General features: G+C 50.5%; 1 protein-coding gene across 3 annotated transcripts in view; it reads right to left on the minus strand.

Annotated features, from left to right (window-relative positions):
- Window positions 1–13864, minus strand: part of CACNB4 (calcium voltage-gated channel auxiliary subunit beta 4) — a 48391-nt gene extending 34527 nt beyond the window's left edge. For all 3 annotated transcript variants that reach the window (XM_058809105.1, XM_058809103.1, XM_058809104.1), the window contains exon 1: window positions 13709–13864. In XM_058809105.1, coding sequence (XP_058665088.1) covers window positions 13709–13753 — 45 coding nt within the window. In that variant the 5' untranslated portion in view covers window positions 13754–13864. The remainder of the gene's footprint in view (window positions 1–13708) is intronic.
- Window positions 13865–16390: the final 2526 nt, after the last annotated feature.

Genomic DNA, 16390 nt, shown 5'->3' on the forward strand with positions numbered 1-16390 from the left:
TCATATGCACCAGCACACACAAATCTGCAGGAGCAAACAGGACAGCTTTAATCACCTGGATATTGTTTTTTGCTGAAAGAAGGTAAAAAAAGCCTTGTCAGGAGAGGAATCTGTCAATCTTGACAAGATTTAAACCTTTAAAAAAGCTTTGCCATTATTGTGGGATACTGTAGCAGAGCTATATCCGCTCCAAAAGAAAATGTCAAAGGTTCTGCTGGTGCCCTGTAAATCTGCACTGAAATGCAATCCAAAAGGCAGGGAATGGGGATGATGAGTGAAGGCAGAGCCTGGGCAAAGGTACAGCAAAACATCCAGCAGGAAGAAGGAAAACGTTCCAGGCAGAGCAGAAAAGGCCCAAGGAAGGAACCCATCCCAAAACGGAAGGTGCTGGCTGACATTACCCCAGGCGAGCTCCCCTGCACAGGGCAGTGCCTCAGTGCCAAAGCCATTCCTTGCATTTCCTAAGGAAGGGAAGGGGGAAGGATGTCAGTCACAAACCGGGCTGAACTTCAGGAGCTTCCAAATTCCCTTTCTGCCCTGAACAAGGCAAATCCCAGTGCCAAGCTGCTGGTGCTGGCCAGAGCCCTCCCCTGGCACTGCATGCTGGAGCAGAGATGTCCCGTGTGACCATGTGACACGGAGCAGAGATGTCCTGTGTGACACGGAGCAGAGATGTCCTGTGTGACAATGTGACACGGAGCAGAGATGTCCTGTGTGACACGGAGCAGAGATGTCCTGTGTGACAATGTGACACAGAGCAGAGATGTCCCGTGTGACACGGAGCAGAGATGTCCCGTGTGACACGGAGCAGAGATGTCCCGTGTGCCAGTGTGACACGGAGCAGAGATGTCCTGTGTGACACGGAGCAGAGATGTCCCGTGTGACACGGAGCAGAGATGTCCCGTGTGCCAGTGTGACACGGAGCAGAGATGTCCTGTGTGACACGGAGCAGAGATGTCCCGTGTGACACGGAGCAGAGATGTCCCGTGTGACCGTGTGACACGGAGCAGAGATGTCCTGTGTGACACGGAGCAGAGATGTCCCGTGTGCCAGTGTGCCAGGGATCCAGGCACACACACAGCAGGGCCTGGGGGTGCAGCAGGCACGGGTTATGTGCCAGTGGCTCCCTGGCACTCCCTGCAGGACACAGCTCACGGGAGCTCCGAGCTCCACAGTCATTCCCGGCGAGCTCCGGCGCCCTGGCTGCCGGCAGAAGGAGAGGCTCCTGCCCAGCTCGCCTTTCTCTGTGCCTTTGAGCATGAACTGTTCGTTATTTCCTCCTTTCCGCGCGTTCCCCGTGCCAGGAGCTCTCCCTGGGAGCCCTGTGGGATCGGGGCTGTTCAGCCGCAGTGGCTGCTGCGCGCATCCCGCTTCCCCCGGCACAGAGCCGCAGGATGATCCGGTTCCTGCCGCCCTGGAGCTGCTCCAGCGTGAGCAGGGCACAGCTCCTGGTGCTCCCCTGCCGCAGCATCCCCTCCTGCGCCCGGCAGGCGGGAACGCCGCGGACACCGCGGGCAGCAGCGGCAGCAATGCCGGGGAGGAGGAGGAGGAGGTGCCACAGCGCCGTCCCGCAGGGATGAGCATCCCCAGGGCTCCCCGCAAGGGATGGGGCACCGCCTCCCCCTCGGGAACAGCCAGACCTTCCTGGGACACGGCAAGGGAGGGGACGGTGCCCCCGTCCCATTCCGTGGATGTGAGGACGAGGTCTGGTCTGGGCACCCAGACTCAGCTTCCAGCCCCAAAGGAGGATTTTCCCCGGCCCCACAGTGACGCACAGCACAGTGAGGGTACAAAATCCTGTGTCCCCTCTCCCTGGAGGCAGAGCTCATGTGCCCCCTCCCCAGGAGCACTGCCCAGAGGAGCTGTGCTGCCCCATCCCTTGACAGTGGAAGGTGACCCTGCCCATGGCATGGGGTGGAAGGAGAAGAGCTCTGAGGTCCCTTCCAAGCCAGGCCGTTCTGTGATTCCTATGAAGCTCCTGTCCCCTGCACATCTTTCCCAGCAGGGAAGGGCAGGGTGAGCACAGAGCACCACAGGCACAGCCAGGGTTCGAGCTGGCTCCTGCCAGACACATTTGTGTCTGCGTCTCTCTGGAGCTGCCCTGACACAGCCCCTTCCCCACCTCCATCCCAACACGTGCACAGAGCTGCAGAAGGCACGCTGCTGACACCCCCAAATTAGTGGAATAAATGAGAGAAAAACGCGCTGAGCCCTGGGGAGGAGGGGCTGCTCCTCCTGTCCGTGCAGCCTGGCCAGCTCCCTTGGGTCTGGAAAGCGGGAGAGGAGCAGGACGTGGCTCATTGCTGCCCTGCAGCCCCTCTCAGCCAGGCTCTGGGGCAGCAGCACCATCGCAGTGCTGGGCACAGGCACACAGGGACTGGCTCTTGGAGAAAGGGGTGAAAACAAAATGAACACAACCCCCCCCAAGTCCCTCAGCTCCCCAGAGATTGCAGCAGGACCCAGGCAGGCAGGCAGCAGCCCCTTGGGAAAGCACTTTGCTGGCTGCCCTCCTCAAGTGCTGCCATGGGAGAGAGCTGCTTCAGCTCCAGCTGCTGCCAAGTGCCTCCTTCTCCTTTCTTTATTTTTGCAAGTAATGCAGCAACTGCACTTGGGTGAAAAGGCAAAGGGAGGAATTATTTAGCAGCTGAAAGGAACGTGCAGCCATCAGGACTTTTGGGCTGCACTTCATTGAAATACATCAGTGCAGCTCCTCTGAAAGCTACATTTGGTTTTATCCCTCTGTTCAGTTCTGGCCCCAAATTCCAGATTTAAAGGCACACGTATTTCTGTTTTAGATTGGTTTGAAAATGTTCAGCAAAACCAGCCTGAAAAGCTGTGATGCCTTCGGAGAGATGTGTTCACTGACAGTTCTCAGCAAAACAACACTGCAGTGTTTGTATTTATTTGCACTGTTGTGGTTGTTACTCTGAGAACACAGCTGGGATTGCTTTACCTGTATGAGATCAGAACATCCAGAAGAAAGGCAGACAAGCTTTATGAATAATTATATGTTGTTGTGGAATGTAAAACATCCAATTCTGATACCAAAGAGATCTCATACATCTTTTATAAATTAAATTCTCGCTTGTGAAGGAAGACACAAAATATCTGTGCAAAGCCACATCCCTTTGAAGGCATGCTCCCCCTCAGCAGGTACAGGCTGCATGCAGAGCAGCTGAATAAGAAATCACAGGACAGAGCCTCCTCCTGCAGACAGCACGGAGTCTGTGGAATCTGATGGGTTTGTGTGTTACATGCAGAGGCTGCTGAGAGAAACTGGGGCCGTCCTGTCTCTGGAGGTGTCCAAGGCCAGGTTGGACAGGGCTCTGGGATGGTGGAAGGTGTCCCTGCCCAAGGAACTGGGTGGGCTTCAAGGTCCCTTTCAACCCAAACCAATCTGGGGTTCTGAGAAAGCCAACAAAAAGGAAAGATTCCTGTGTGGTATATTCAGTACAGAGCAGGGAGGCTGAACATGCAACAAGGCTCTTAAATATTCTAACAGACAGAGCATCTTCAGCATCAGCACTCAAAGGACATCCAATGGCAGGTCTGAAGGCCCAAGCCAACTTCTCAAAACAACCTGTACATGTATCCAGCAGCAGTGCATGAATTTTGAATGTGGAAGGGGAAACATTGCAGTGCGTGACTCCTCTCCTCCCAGCTCCCACTCCCACTGGGTGTTTACATTGATCTATTCAAGGGAAATACCACTTAATGCATTCCTGGAATCAATCTGCTCCAGGCACAACACAGCAGCTACTCAGCAATGTACTCCTGCACTTACTACCACTCTGCTCCTTGGGGCAGCAAGAAAAACCAACAAATAGCTGTAATGGAAAAATGGAGGGGGGCAAAGTGTAACTCATATGTCTGTTTTTCCAGCTGTCAATACCCCTTCATTTTCCAATAAGAGATCAGTAACACATGCAGAGCTCCAACATTCCTGGTTTATGGCATGCAAAAACATCTGGAGAACATTTCAACCAGAACATCACCACAGTGGGGATAAAGCTACTTCTCTTACTTGTCAGAAACTTTGGAAATAGATATCCTTTGAAGCAGTTTTGCTGTTCCAACAGACACTTCAGTGGCACATTTTAGTTCAGGTAACACCGCTCACAGAACATGAGCTGGCAGCCTGGCTGTGTCCCACAGTGGAGAAACCCACCCTGAACGCAGCTGGACCTCGTGGGCAGGGGAGCACAGCCACAGAATCCCAGGCAGCTCCTCTGTGCTGGCCCTTGGACACTGATTTCTGTGGATCTGTCACTCCTGGCAGCTTTGCTCCTGAGCTTTATCACAGAGGCCTCTCACAGCTGCCAGGGGCTGGGCCAAGCTGCCACTGGCTTTTTTCCCTTGCTGAGATTTTCCAGTTATTGGTCAGAATTGAAACATCCTGCCCAAGGGTGATGCTGGGGCTTGTTTTGTCAGGACCTGATGAGCTCAGCACTAATTGTCCTGGAAAATAAACTTTTATCACGGTGTCTCATGACCTATATATCACAGATTAACTGGTGATTTGTCAGAACACATTGTTTTCCCAAGCAAGAGAGAGACATTCTCCAGGGAATCCACCAACCACAGTGGAATGGGGGTCACAATATTGCCAAGAAATCGTGCATGGACACAGCCCCTGGGAGGAAGCACAGAGCACAAATGAGCTGAGCAGAGTCCATCTGCAGGGAAATGTCCCAGCACATTGGGGAAAAACCAAGGGAGGATTCACAGGGAAAATATGGCGTATAATCTGGTATTTGGTATAAGCAGAATTCTCCTAACAGTTCAAACTGAACTCTCCCAGAACAGAAAGGCTTGTGAAGTTTTATATGAAGCACACTTCACTCCTCCAGTACTCAGCATGATGATAGGAAGTGGTTTTTCCTCATGATTTCTGCCTTGTTGCTGTAATAAATCAAATCCCTGCCAGGCTGCATTCCCCGTGCTGGTGCAGCAGCACAGCCAAATGGCTCCATTTCTGTAACTTATGGAGCCTTTGTCCTGTGGGACTGTTTAGGGAGAGAAAACCCAAACAAACCAAATCAGAAGAGCAGCCCTTTGTCCTCCTCTCCCCTGCCCTGGTGAAAGTTAAAACCCTCCTGAGGAGCAGAGCAGAGCCTGTGGCCATCACTGCCCTTTCTGAGTCCTTTCCTCAGGACACTTCAATCCCCTTCAGACAAGGCTTTAGAGAGCAACAGAAAAAGCAGATTTACATCCTGTGTTGTGCATTCACAAATTCAGGCACTGCTGCCTTCTTCCAGCTCTCCATGGCTGGCTCTGGACAGTGGAATATCCTCCAAATCCAAAATCCAGCTCACTTGATCAGTACCGTGGGGCAGACAAAGCTGTGCTCCACACACTGCACCTGAATGGGTATTTATGCTGAGATATGAAAAGGAGAAAGAGCATGGCAAAAGCAGACACTCTAGAGCTGAAACCAGTTCGCTGTTGGCATGAAAACCAGTGACAAAGCACTGTGGAAAAATACAAAGCAGGAGCTGAGGAGAGGCTGCAAGCAAACCCTGACACCACCTGTGATCCCTACGGAACTCAGCACCCCGCCAGCTCAGTGACATTTTGGAATTCAGCACTGGATTCCAAATGACCATGAGCACTTGTCCTGTTTGTAAAGCAATCTGCATTTGGGTAAAGTGCTGATTGGGAAAATCAGCCTCTCCTATCTTTATTAATGCATGCTCCAAGGGAAAGCCTCCAACAGCTCAGGGTCTCCCAGGCAGAGCATGTTTTTGGGAGATAGGGAAGCGAGCCATGGCATCAACAAATCCTGGGTTAAGCTCCTTCCCCTGTTATTTATTATTTCTGTGATGTGCTCCTTCAGCACCAAGAGCCACACTGCTCCCCCCGATGGCCCTGAGCCCGGGGAGAGCTGCTCCACTCCCCAGAGCAGCATTTCCCAAAGGCCCGGGCAGTTTGCAGTCAATCTGCAGCCCAGGAGCAGCCGGGGCTGAGGGCCCGGTGGCTTTGGCTGCACCCACAGCCAGCCAGGAGCTCAGCACGAGCAATCCAAACCAGGATAAAGCCACAGCTCATCACACACCTTGTGCTCCATGTGAACTCACAGTTTTAGCAACCACACCCTGGACCAGCAGCTTTTCTTGATTGATCCTTGAAGCTTTTCTCTTTTTTTTTTCCCATTTAATTTCCATGTGTTTCTGGTATTCCAGTATAAAAGAAGCAAGCACCTCTATGGAAACAGCAAGCAGCAATTTATAAAAATGACTTATGAATCTTCCTGAGTGTTTTATTTGACTACTATACTATCAAATCACAATGTGGCATTTAAGGAACAGAAGATCTGAGTCACACAGAAAACCATCCTCACAAGAGCACAGAGCAAGGCAGGCATACCTAATGCTGTAGTAGTAGAACTTTGGGTATTTTAGGAGGAAAATCTGAGCAAAACCACCCCAGCAAACCCCCAAACAAAGCACCTTGCAGCCTCTCAGGCAGCCCTTTCCACAAGATAAATATCAGGCAGCTGATGATTCATTAGCCAAGGCAGTCTATTAGGGGCTAATAGACACGAAAACAGATTTGGAACTGTCAAAAACACACAGAAGCTCTGACCATGTAAAAGCCAGATTGCAATGAGAATCCAGGAGACATAATGGGCAGAGGATGATCTCTTTTTGTTGGAAAATATTGATTGTTGTCCCAATCAAGGCAGAGCTTAGCACACATTTGAAAGGAAAAATCCTACATAAACAAGCAGCAAGCAGATAAGTGCTTAGGGAAAAGATGCTGCATGCCTGGGTCCTGACATCCCTCAGCCCATTTGGATTCAACATCAGGAACTGCACTAATTGGAAGGGGCAAATCCAGAACAGTCAAGCCCAAAGAGAAGCAAGAGAAGGCTGTCCAGCAAACCAACAGCACTGCCAACTCCTCCCAGTTCACATTCCTATCCATGGCAAAAATCCTTCCCTGGGAGGGTGGGCAGGCCCTGGCACAGGGTGCAGAGAAACTGTGGCTGCCAAATCCCTGGAAATGTTCAAAGCCAGGCTGGGCAGGCCTTGGAGCAACCAGGGATACAGGAAGGTGTCCCTGCCTGCAAAATCCATCAAGACATATAAATAAACCATCAGATCTCAAGTACCAACCTTCACCTTGACAATCTCGGAGGTGCCCTGTGGACATGACAGACCCAATAACCACTGACACCTTTCTAACCAACCCCCTGAAGTCCCAGGATTTATCTGGCAGCTGGATAAAGCCTCTGCTTGCTCTCAGCTGCCTGTTGTACAAAGATGTTCTACAGAATGAACTGGGTGCTGCAGAACCCAGCACATGATCACTGAAGAGACAGCATGAAAACCATTTTTAAATACACATTTTGATTGTTACTCAACCCACAACAACTGAGGCATACAGAGCAAGCAAAGCCCACCTTTCCTCCCCCTTCAGCAATCACAGAGGCACCAGACACAAATCCAATCAATATTTGGATATGAACTTCCCTACCAAGGTTTGTTTTCCTATAATCACTTTTTCTGCTTGAGCAGCACACAGAGATGTTCCTGTCTCAGGTGCCATGAGAAAAGTGTGCACTGGCAGCAGAAGGAATGGCAGTTTGGGGAGCAATGTCTCTGAAAAAGCAGGGGAGCGCTTTTGTGTCCTCAAAATGCTGTGCTGACCACTCACACAGTGAACAGAATGTGTTTCCCCACTATTCCCATCACCTTTTTCCTAAAAATTCCCAGCAATGCTCTCAAGAACTGTATGGAGCAACTGGAGACAAACCCTGTTATAATGCAGCACCACTCACTGTCCTGCTCAGGGCAAACTGGGACCAGTAATTACCTGGGTTGATCTCACTGGTGCTTAGTCCCTATAAACAGCAGAGGAAAGAGGAAAGACCCCTTCCAGAATGTCAAACACTTTTGTGGGCATGAATCCCACCCCAGGGGTTTGTCTAACCCTTGGTGACAGTCTGAGCTTGCACAGAAGGGCATCACCCCGGCTCACAGCCCCACAGCAAAGCCCTGCTTCCCCGAGAGCCTGCTCTGGTACCAGCAGGGGCAGGGAGCTGTGGATGCAGGGATGGGAATGGCCAAGGGAAGCCAGGCAGGGGTAGATGCACATAAAAGAGGTCGAGGAGAGAAGGAGCTCCTATGGCTCAGGAGAGGAGGATTTGCTGGGGAAAGAGCAAGCGAGTCAAAGCAGTTACTGAAAACATCTACTACAAAAGGGATACACAGGGCAAGCAAAGCCACCTCTCCATCTGTAGGGTCAGAGACACCACGTGGACACCCAATCAATAGAACTTCCCGTCCTAAATCCCCGATGGAAGAGGAAGACATGAGAGAAATGCTTTTGTGAATGGCTGGGACAGGAGGGGGCAGAGCTGCCCCGCCTGGGGAGCGCGGGATGACCAGGGGAAAGGCACGGGGCTGGCACCGGCCGGCTGCTGGGGCTGGCACCGGTGCCCGGGGCTGGCACCGCCTGTGTGCAGCTCTGGCACCGTGCCCTCCCTCCATTCCCGGCCCCTCCCAGCGCCGCCCTGCCCCTGGCTCACCCCACAGCAGCTCCTCACTGACCCCACACTGGCAGCCCCAAGCCGAGAATCCCCATGGCCGCAGCTCCCCCCAGCCGCCCCATAAGGAGTGAAGCAGCCCAGATAAGGCAGTGGAGTATCCCCAATAAACCAGTGAGTATCCCCAATAAAGCAGTGAGTATCCCCAATAAAGCAGTGAAGTATCCCCAATAAAGCAGTGAGTATCCCCAATAAAGCAGTGAAGTATCCCCAATAAAGCAGTGAAGTATCCCCAATAAAGCAGTGAAGCAGCCCAGATAACGCAGTGAGGTATCCCCAATAAAGCAGTGAAGCAGCCCAGATAAGGCAGTGAAGTATCCCCAATAAAGCAGTGAAGTATCCCCAATAAAGCAGTGAGTATACCCAACAAAGCAGTGAAGTATCCCCAATAAAGCAGTGAGTATCCCCAATAAAGCAGTGAGTATCCCCAATAAAGCAGTGAGTATCCCCAGTAAAGCAGTGAAGTATCCCCAATAAAGCAGTGAGTATCCCCAATAAAGCAGTGAAGTATCCCCAATAAAGCAGTGAGTATCCCCAATAAAGCAGTGAGTATCCCCAGTAAAGCAGTGAAGTATCCCCAATAAAGCAGTGAAGTATCCCCAATAAAGCAGTGAAGTACCCCAATAAAGCAGTGAGTATCCCCAATAAAGCAGTGAAGTATCCCCAGTAAAGCAGTGAAGTATCCCCAATAAAGCAGTGAGTATCCCCAGTAAAGCAGTGAGGTATCCCCAATAAAGCAGTGAAGCAGCCCAGATAAGGAGTGAGGCAGCCCAGATAAAGCCTCTCACGTGCTGCCAAGCCTGCACCTGACACCCCCAGATCGAGGAAAGGTGTTTCACATGCCCAGGTGTTGTTCAAGGGATAAATAGAAGCAAACGACCCAAAAGGGGCTGTTCTGACAGTTCTGCAGGTGCAAACACGGAGCCCAGCCAGGTTTTGTTCCTGGGGACTTGTTGCTAACTCCTGCAGAGAATTTTTTCATGAAATGTTGCCTTAATGGAAGGGTAATTTTACAGAAGAAAAAAGTTATTTCTTATGGGAAGGTTTCATTGAAGTTTGTTTCTGAAAAAGGTGGAGTCTTCCCCGAAATCCAAGAGAAACTCTGGACTGGCTATGGAGCAGCATTCCATTCTCTCCCCACCACAGACACACAACAGTGAGTTCCCAGCTGTGAGAGGTAAAACAAAATTAATTTATTATTTGCTTGCCCAGGGGATCTCCCTGCCTTAAGCGCCTGTGCTAATGGGCATTTATATCCTCTTGTGATCAAGAATGTGAAATGCTTCCCTACAAGCTTTAATTCCCAAAAGGATGACCCTGATTAGAGCTACCCAAAGAATTTTTAAAAAAGGCCTAAAAATCAAAAAATCACAAGGCAGGACAACAAGCAAGGAGAAACCTTCAGAGGGAAGATGTTTCTCCCTGGGGTGATGCCTTCTCCATCCTTCTGTGCTCCTGACAAGGACACCTGTCTCTGCAGAACTTGTTCACTTCCATATCCCTGCACCTCTTTTCCTAAACCTGGAAATTACTTTTTGTCTACAGTCACTAGAGTTTTCCTCAGCTTCAGCAATGTAATTTTCCTCCTCCAAAAAGCCTCACACCAGCTACTGCATCATCCACTTCACGTTAATCATCACAGCTGGTAATGGACTAATACCGTGCACACGCTCATTTCTTTATATATCCATCAATAAAAATGGTATTTTTGCTTGTTTTATATATATATGTACACACACAAACACATCATGATAAGAGATGCTGTTACAGAAATCACAGAAATATCTGTTCACTGTTAAGAAATGTTTGTTGCTGAGCAGTGAATCAGGAGAGATTAGGTACAAATTTCACAGCACCTTTGCAGAAGTGAGCATGTTTAGTGGGGATCAGTGGCACTCACTGCCCATCACTCCTGCCTTTAATGCAGAGCCAGGGCTGGGTGGGTTCAGGGCAAATGCCCACTCCAGGCTGAGCTCTGCACACAGGGCTGGGTGGGCTCAGGAGGGCAAATGCCCACTCCAGGCTGAGCTCTGCACACAGGGCTGGGTAGGCTCAGGAGGGCAAATGCCCACTCCAGGCTGAGCTCTGCACACAGGGCTGGGTGGGCTCAGGACAAATGCCCACTCCAGGCTGAGCTCTGCACACAGGGCTGGGTGGGTTTAGGACAAATGCCCACTCCAGGCTGAGCTCTGCACACAGGGCTGGGTGGGCTCAGGAGGGCAAATGCCCACTCCAGGCTGAGCTCTGCACACAGGGCTGGGTGGGTTTAGGAGGACAAATGCCCACTCCAGGCTGAGCTCTGCACACAGGGCTGGGTGGGTTTAGGAGGACAAATGCCCACTCCAGGCTGAGCTCTGCACACAGGGCTGGGTGGGTTTAGGAGGACAAATGCCCACTCCAGGCTGAGCTCTGCACACAGGGCTGGGTGGGCTCAGGAGGGCAAATGCCCACTCCAGGCTGAGCTCTGCACGCAGGGCTGGGTGGGCTCAGGAGGACAAATGCCCACTCCAGGCTGAGCTCTGCACACAGGGCTGGGTGGGTTCAGGGCAAATGCCCACTCCAGGCTGAGCTCTGCACACAGGGCTGGGTGGGTTTAGGAAAAATGCCCACTCCAGGCTGAGCTCTGCACACAGGGCTGGGTGGGTTTAGGACAAATGCCCACTCCAGGCTGAGCTCTGCACACAGGGCTGGGTGGGTTTAGGACAAATGCCCACTCCAGGCTGAGCTCTGCACACAGGGCTGGGTGGGTTTAGGAGGACAAATGCCCACTCCAGGCTGAGCTCTGCACACAGGGCTGGGTGGGCTCAGGAGGACAAATGCCCACTCCAGGCTGAGCTCTGCACACAGGGCTGGGTGGGCTCAGGAGGACAAATGCCCACTCCAGGCAGCCGTTCCCGTGCCAGTGACTCATGGCTGTGCTTTATTCCCGGCTGCAGTCAGCGGAGCCCTCCCTGCCGGCTCCCAGTGCTCCAGGGGATCCCAGCCGGGGCTGCTCCAGCTCTCCAGCTGCAGGATGAGCCTCCAGGTCCTAACCCAGCAATGCAGAGCCCTGCTGGCATCTCCCTGCTCGCAGTTACTCGCTCTGCACCAGAATTCCAGCACCACAATTCCTTTGCCACCGTCTCCATCCTCTCCCTGGCTCCTCTCTGGCCTCCTCTCCTCTCTCTCATGTGACCCATCCCCAGTACCTGTTTGCCAGGCTGTTGTCTCAGCAGGCATTCCCAGGCCCTGAGTCAGGAGCTAAAATAATAAGGTTTCATGTTTTAAGCAGTGGTTCGGGAGCACAAAGCAAACAGACACTTGGGGAATTTTAACTGCTTGGTGCCTGAGCCTTTGGGGTTTATTGCCTCCAGTTTCTCCATACAACTGGGAGATCCACATTGCTTTTAAGGTTTGGGGTGTTTTTATTCAGAAAAGGGAGGTCCTCACATATTCCTGTGACTCTGGAAATTAGGTCTATTAAAAGCATTCTCAATTGCAGAGAGGCTGTAAAACTGAACCAGCTGTAAAACTGCATTATCATAAACTGCTTAACAGAGTATTAGGGAATCTGGAAATGACTTCTTCATCCCAGTCCTTCCAATGGACATCTAAAGACCAAGTTCCTCTCATCCATGAACACAGTTCTTCCAGCACACACCCTAACCCAGATGTTTGTGCAACAGGTGCCATTAAAACTGCTTTTCCCAAATAACGTTTTTGGAAGAGATCACTGGGGTTCACTGAAATATGAACTAAACCACAAGAAATTCCCCCTCCCCATGAGAAAGAACTTCTTCCCATGGAGGGAGGCCAAGCACTGGAACTCTGTCCAGGGAGGGTGTGGGGTCTCCACAGACATTCCAGACCCCCTGGATGTGTTCCTGTGTCACCAACTCCAGGTGACTCTGTCTTGGGAGGGGGTTGGAATGGGAGATCCCCAGAGGTCCTTTCCAATCCCCTGGGATTCTGGGAATGCACAGAGTTGAGCATCTCAAAAGCACCTTTAAATCCAGCACAAATTTACCTGCATTCTCTGATGAACTTTTATAAATTACACATTTCTTCTACACCAACCACTACCCAGCAGCTCAGTTTTCTCAGCCCTAATTCTGCACATCTAAGTTGTCTTCTTAAGAGCATAGTCAGACTTTGCTGAGAGACATTAAACCAGCACCAGGCAGACTCGGGATGGAGAACAGCTCCCAGGGACTCACAATCTGCCTGGTTTACCAAAACATCCACCTGGATCCCAAACCACATCCCTAAAGGAACCGACACACTCATCTGCACAAGCCTGGCAGCTTGTGAGCAGCAGCGAGAGAGAACCCAAGGAAGAGTTAACACACACATACCAACAGGGCAGGGATTTCTAAACTGACCCAAAGCTTTCCTCATCCCTGCAAGTGTCCAAGGCCAGGCTGGACAGGGCTTGGAGCAGCCTGGGATTGTGGAAGGTCTCCCTGCCCATGAGATGAGCTTTAAACCCTCCCAACCCAAACCAGTCCAGGCTTCTAAGCAGCAGAGTTTTAAAATAATTGCAATACCCAGTTCGGAAGGATTGCAATACACAGTATTTCCTCTCAACATGGTGCACTGCATTAATGACAATTTTGCCCGGTTGTTGATCCTCTCTGCCTGCAATAAAGGGATGCTAAAACAAGCGAGGTAACACTTAAGAGGGATCGCACTTCCAGACCAACACTGACACAGGCAGGAAAAAATTCCTCATCCGAAGCCCTCCAGGACCCATCCATTCTCCTGAGGACACCACATCATACCATACATACGTCTGCATTGACGTACACTCTATATTATGTTGTTATCTATGTATTTTACGAGCTGTCCACACCGCCTTATGTAACGGATCCCTGCTTAATATGGAGCAGCGTGTCCATGGCCGCGGCAATCCCGGCAATGCCCAAAAACCCCCAAAAACCCCACTCGGGCACCGCCGGGGAACGCTCCCGAACGGCGGCGTCCGCCCGCGGCACCGGGGGCTCCGTGCAGCCACAGACCCGTTGTGTGAGGGGTGCCGGGAGGGAGAATTCCCCAGGGAACCACGGCAGCCAGTGCCGGCATCTCCGGGGCAGCGCAGGGTCACCCCCGGCACCGCGCCCGCACACGGACACCCAGCCCGCCCGTGCGGGCTGCCCGCCCCGCGCCCGCCGCACTCACCGCCTCCGAGTCTTCAAACCCATGCAGGTACAAGTTGTCGTACATGGAGAGCCGGTGCGGGGCCGGAGGGCCGGGGAGCGCGGCGGCGGAGCGCGGTGAGGCGGCGGGGCCGAGCTCCCTGAGCGCTGCGGCGGCGCCGCCTCCCGCCGGCGCCCCCCCGCCTGCCCCGCTGCTTCCCGCCCGCCGCGCCGCCGCCGCCCATTGGCTGAGCCGCGCCGCCGCCGCCGCGCCATTGGCTGGGACGCGCCGGTGCCGCCACGCCATTGGCTGGGACGCGCCGGCCGCGAGCAGCTCTGCGCGCTGGCGCCGCCTCACGGCGCCTCACGGGCTGATGGCGGCGGCCGCTGTGCCCCGCGGGCGGCCGACACGGCGGCGGACACTTGCTTATTTGTAATAAATCTGGTTTACAATAAAACAATATCGTATAGTCTAGAGAAGACTGAGGTAGGATCTCATTATTGGATACAAATATCTCCAAAATACGCTGGCGCCAGGCTCCGTTCAGTGGCGTCAGTGACAGGTGGAGGAGCAATGGCCATAAAATAAAACACGAGTTCCAGCTCAACATGAGGAAAATCATCTTTCCATGAGGGGGGCAGGGCACAGGAACTGCTGCCCAGGGAGGGCTGGAGTCTCCATTCCCAACAGCTGGACACATTCCTGTGCCACCTGCTCCAGGTCACCCTGGATGGTCTCCAGAGGTCCCTTCCAGCCCAATCCTGTGATTTATTTACAATAAACATAAGATTTAATAAAATAATAAAATAATAAATGCAGAAGTTAAATACAGCCTTTCTTCTTCAAGACTCCAGAGAACAGCAGGTGGTTTCCAAAAAAACCATCCCTCCACCCTCCAACAATATTTGGAAACCCCGAAGCCACTAAGACTAAATACTAAGAATTGACAGAAAACACACACACATAATGTCTGGAAACAAGAAAACCAAATCCTAACCACCCAGAATTAGAAGAACAGAAGTGTGAACCTGATTTACAACTAAATTAAGAAACAAAATCTCTAAACAGGTTCCTCCTGGAGCTCTACAAATTAAACTTCTGGTGTAACACTACGTGATTAAAAAGTCAATAAATAATTAAACAGTAATGACAGAACTAGTTTACAATTTACTTCCTACTCTTATTAAAACAATTACTTAAAATCTCATCTTCAGTGCAATTTGATCCACCACTGCAGTTTCACAAACGCTTCCTATTTGTGTTTTCCATTTGCTTCATCCACTTTTCCTCCCAAAAGCTTCCATCAATTCTGCAAAATTAACACTAATCCCATGGGAAGTGTCCAACAGGCACCCGAAACAAAGCCAAAGGTGTTATTCTTGTGAATATTCCCATATTCACAGTTTCTTACAAATTCAATGGAAGATCCCCCAAAGTTACACTAAATCTTATTCCCAATTTACTAATTCTGATCAAAGAGGTTCTCAGTTTCTAAAATGGTCTTTAAAATGTTTATAAAACTCTCAATTCAGGAGTTAATTTTTGCAGCCTGTTCTACAGACTTCTTGAAGATTTGTGCTGTTCCAGAGTGAAAGGATGAACTATAAGAATAATTTGGTCAAGATGAAGGGAAAGAAGTGAACTTCACATAGATTTGTAATAAAGCAATTCAGAAATCAGGGGAATCACATTTGATTTCCAGTCCTTACATTTCACACTGTCCTTTTTAAGACACATAAGTTATTAAAAATACGTATTTAATGACTGAACTCCAAAGGCTCCTAAAAGATGCTATAAAAATACAATCCCCTGTAACAGAGAGGAATTCTAAATCAAAGGCTGTTTTGAATATTATGAGGTAATTTATCCAAGAAACACACACCGAGGTGAGGGAGGAAGACACCCAGCTCTTTCAAGTTGACTGGGAAGTAATATAAATATAATAAATGTGCTGAGGGAACGGGGGGCTGAGTGGAGCTGATATTATCCTGCAGGGAATTCCACTGTTCAGCACTACAGGAATGACCTGCTGAAAACATGCAATGGCTAAAGAACTGAAATGAGTCTTGGTAAAGTCTAACCTTTAAAAAATGTCATTTTTTGAACGGCTTCAGTTGCTGCATTATTCCTTTTTTTTTAATAGGATTCACTGATGGTGTTAATTGGAGCCCACAACTCCACATTTCCAAGGGTACAGGAGATTTTGAAAGAGATGTAAACAAAGACCACGAGTCATCCAAAACTTCTAATGCCCAACAAATCACTGAGGATATAACCCAAACTAAAATATCTTCAGGTTGGAGGTGGGGGAAAGAGAAGAGCTCGAAAGTCAGAATACTTTGAGTATCCACAATCCTCCAAAAATACGTGGCTTCCTCCAAATACTCTGCTGCCATTAGAGATTATTCACATCCTCTTTATTTTTAATTAGAGTACAAAGGAAATCTCTCTGAGACGTGCATCCATCTATCCCAAAATACCATTATTTAGTCAGTCCTGAGCTACCCAAATGTGGGAGCACTGGGGTGGTTTTTTCCGAGGGCGTGAATACAGAACCAGAGAAAATTTTATTTCCAGCCCGATCTAATGATTCCTCAATCAAATGACAGCACTTGTGTGGTTCTTTCAGGAGCTGGAGCAATGAACTATTTGCATAAACACACTGAAGAGCTGCTGGAATAAATAAATGTGCAGGATCCAGATTGCCGAGGCGAGGGAACGCCT

The sequence above is a fragment of the Ammospiza caudacuta genome, chromosome 8, assembly GCF_027887145.1.
Source record: "Ammospiza caudacuta isolate bAmmCau1 chromosome 8, bAmmCau1.pri, whole genome shotgun sequence".
In the NCBI taxonomy this organism is placed as follows: domain Eukaryota; kingdom Metazoa; phylum Chordata; class Aves; order Passeriformes; family Passerellidae; genus Ammospiza; species Ammospiza caudacuta.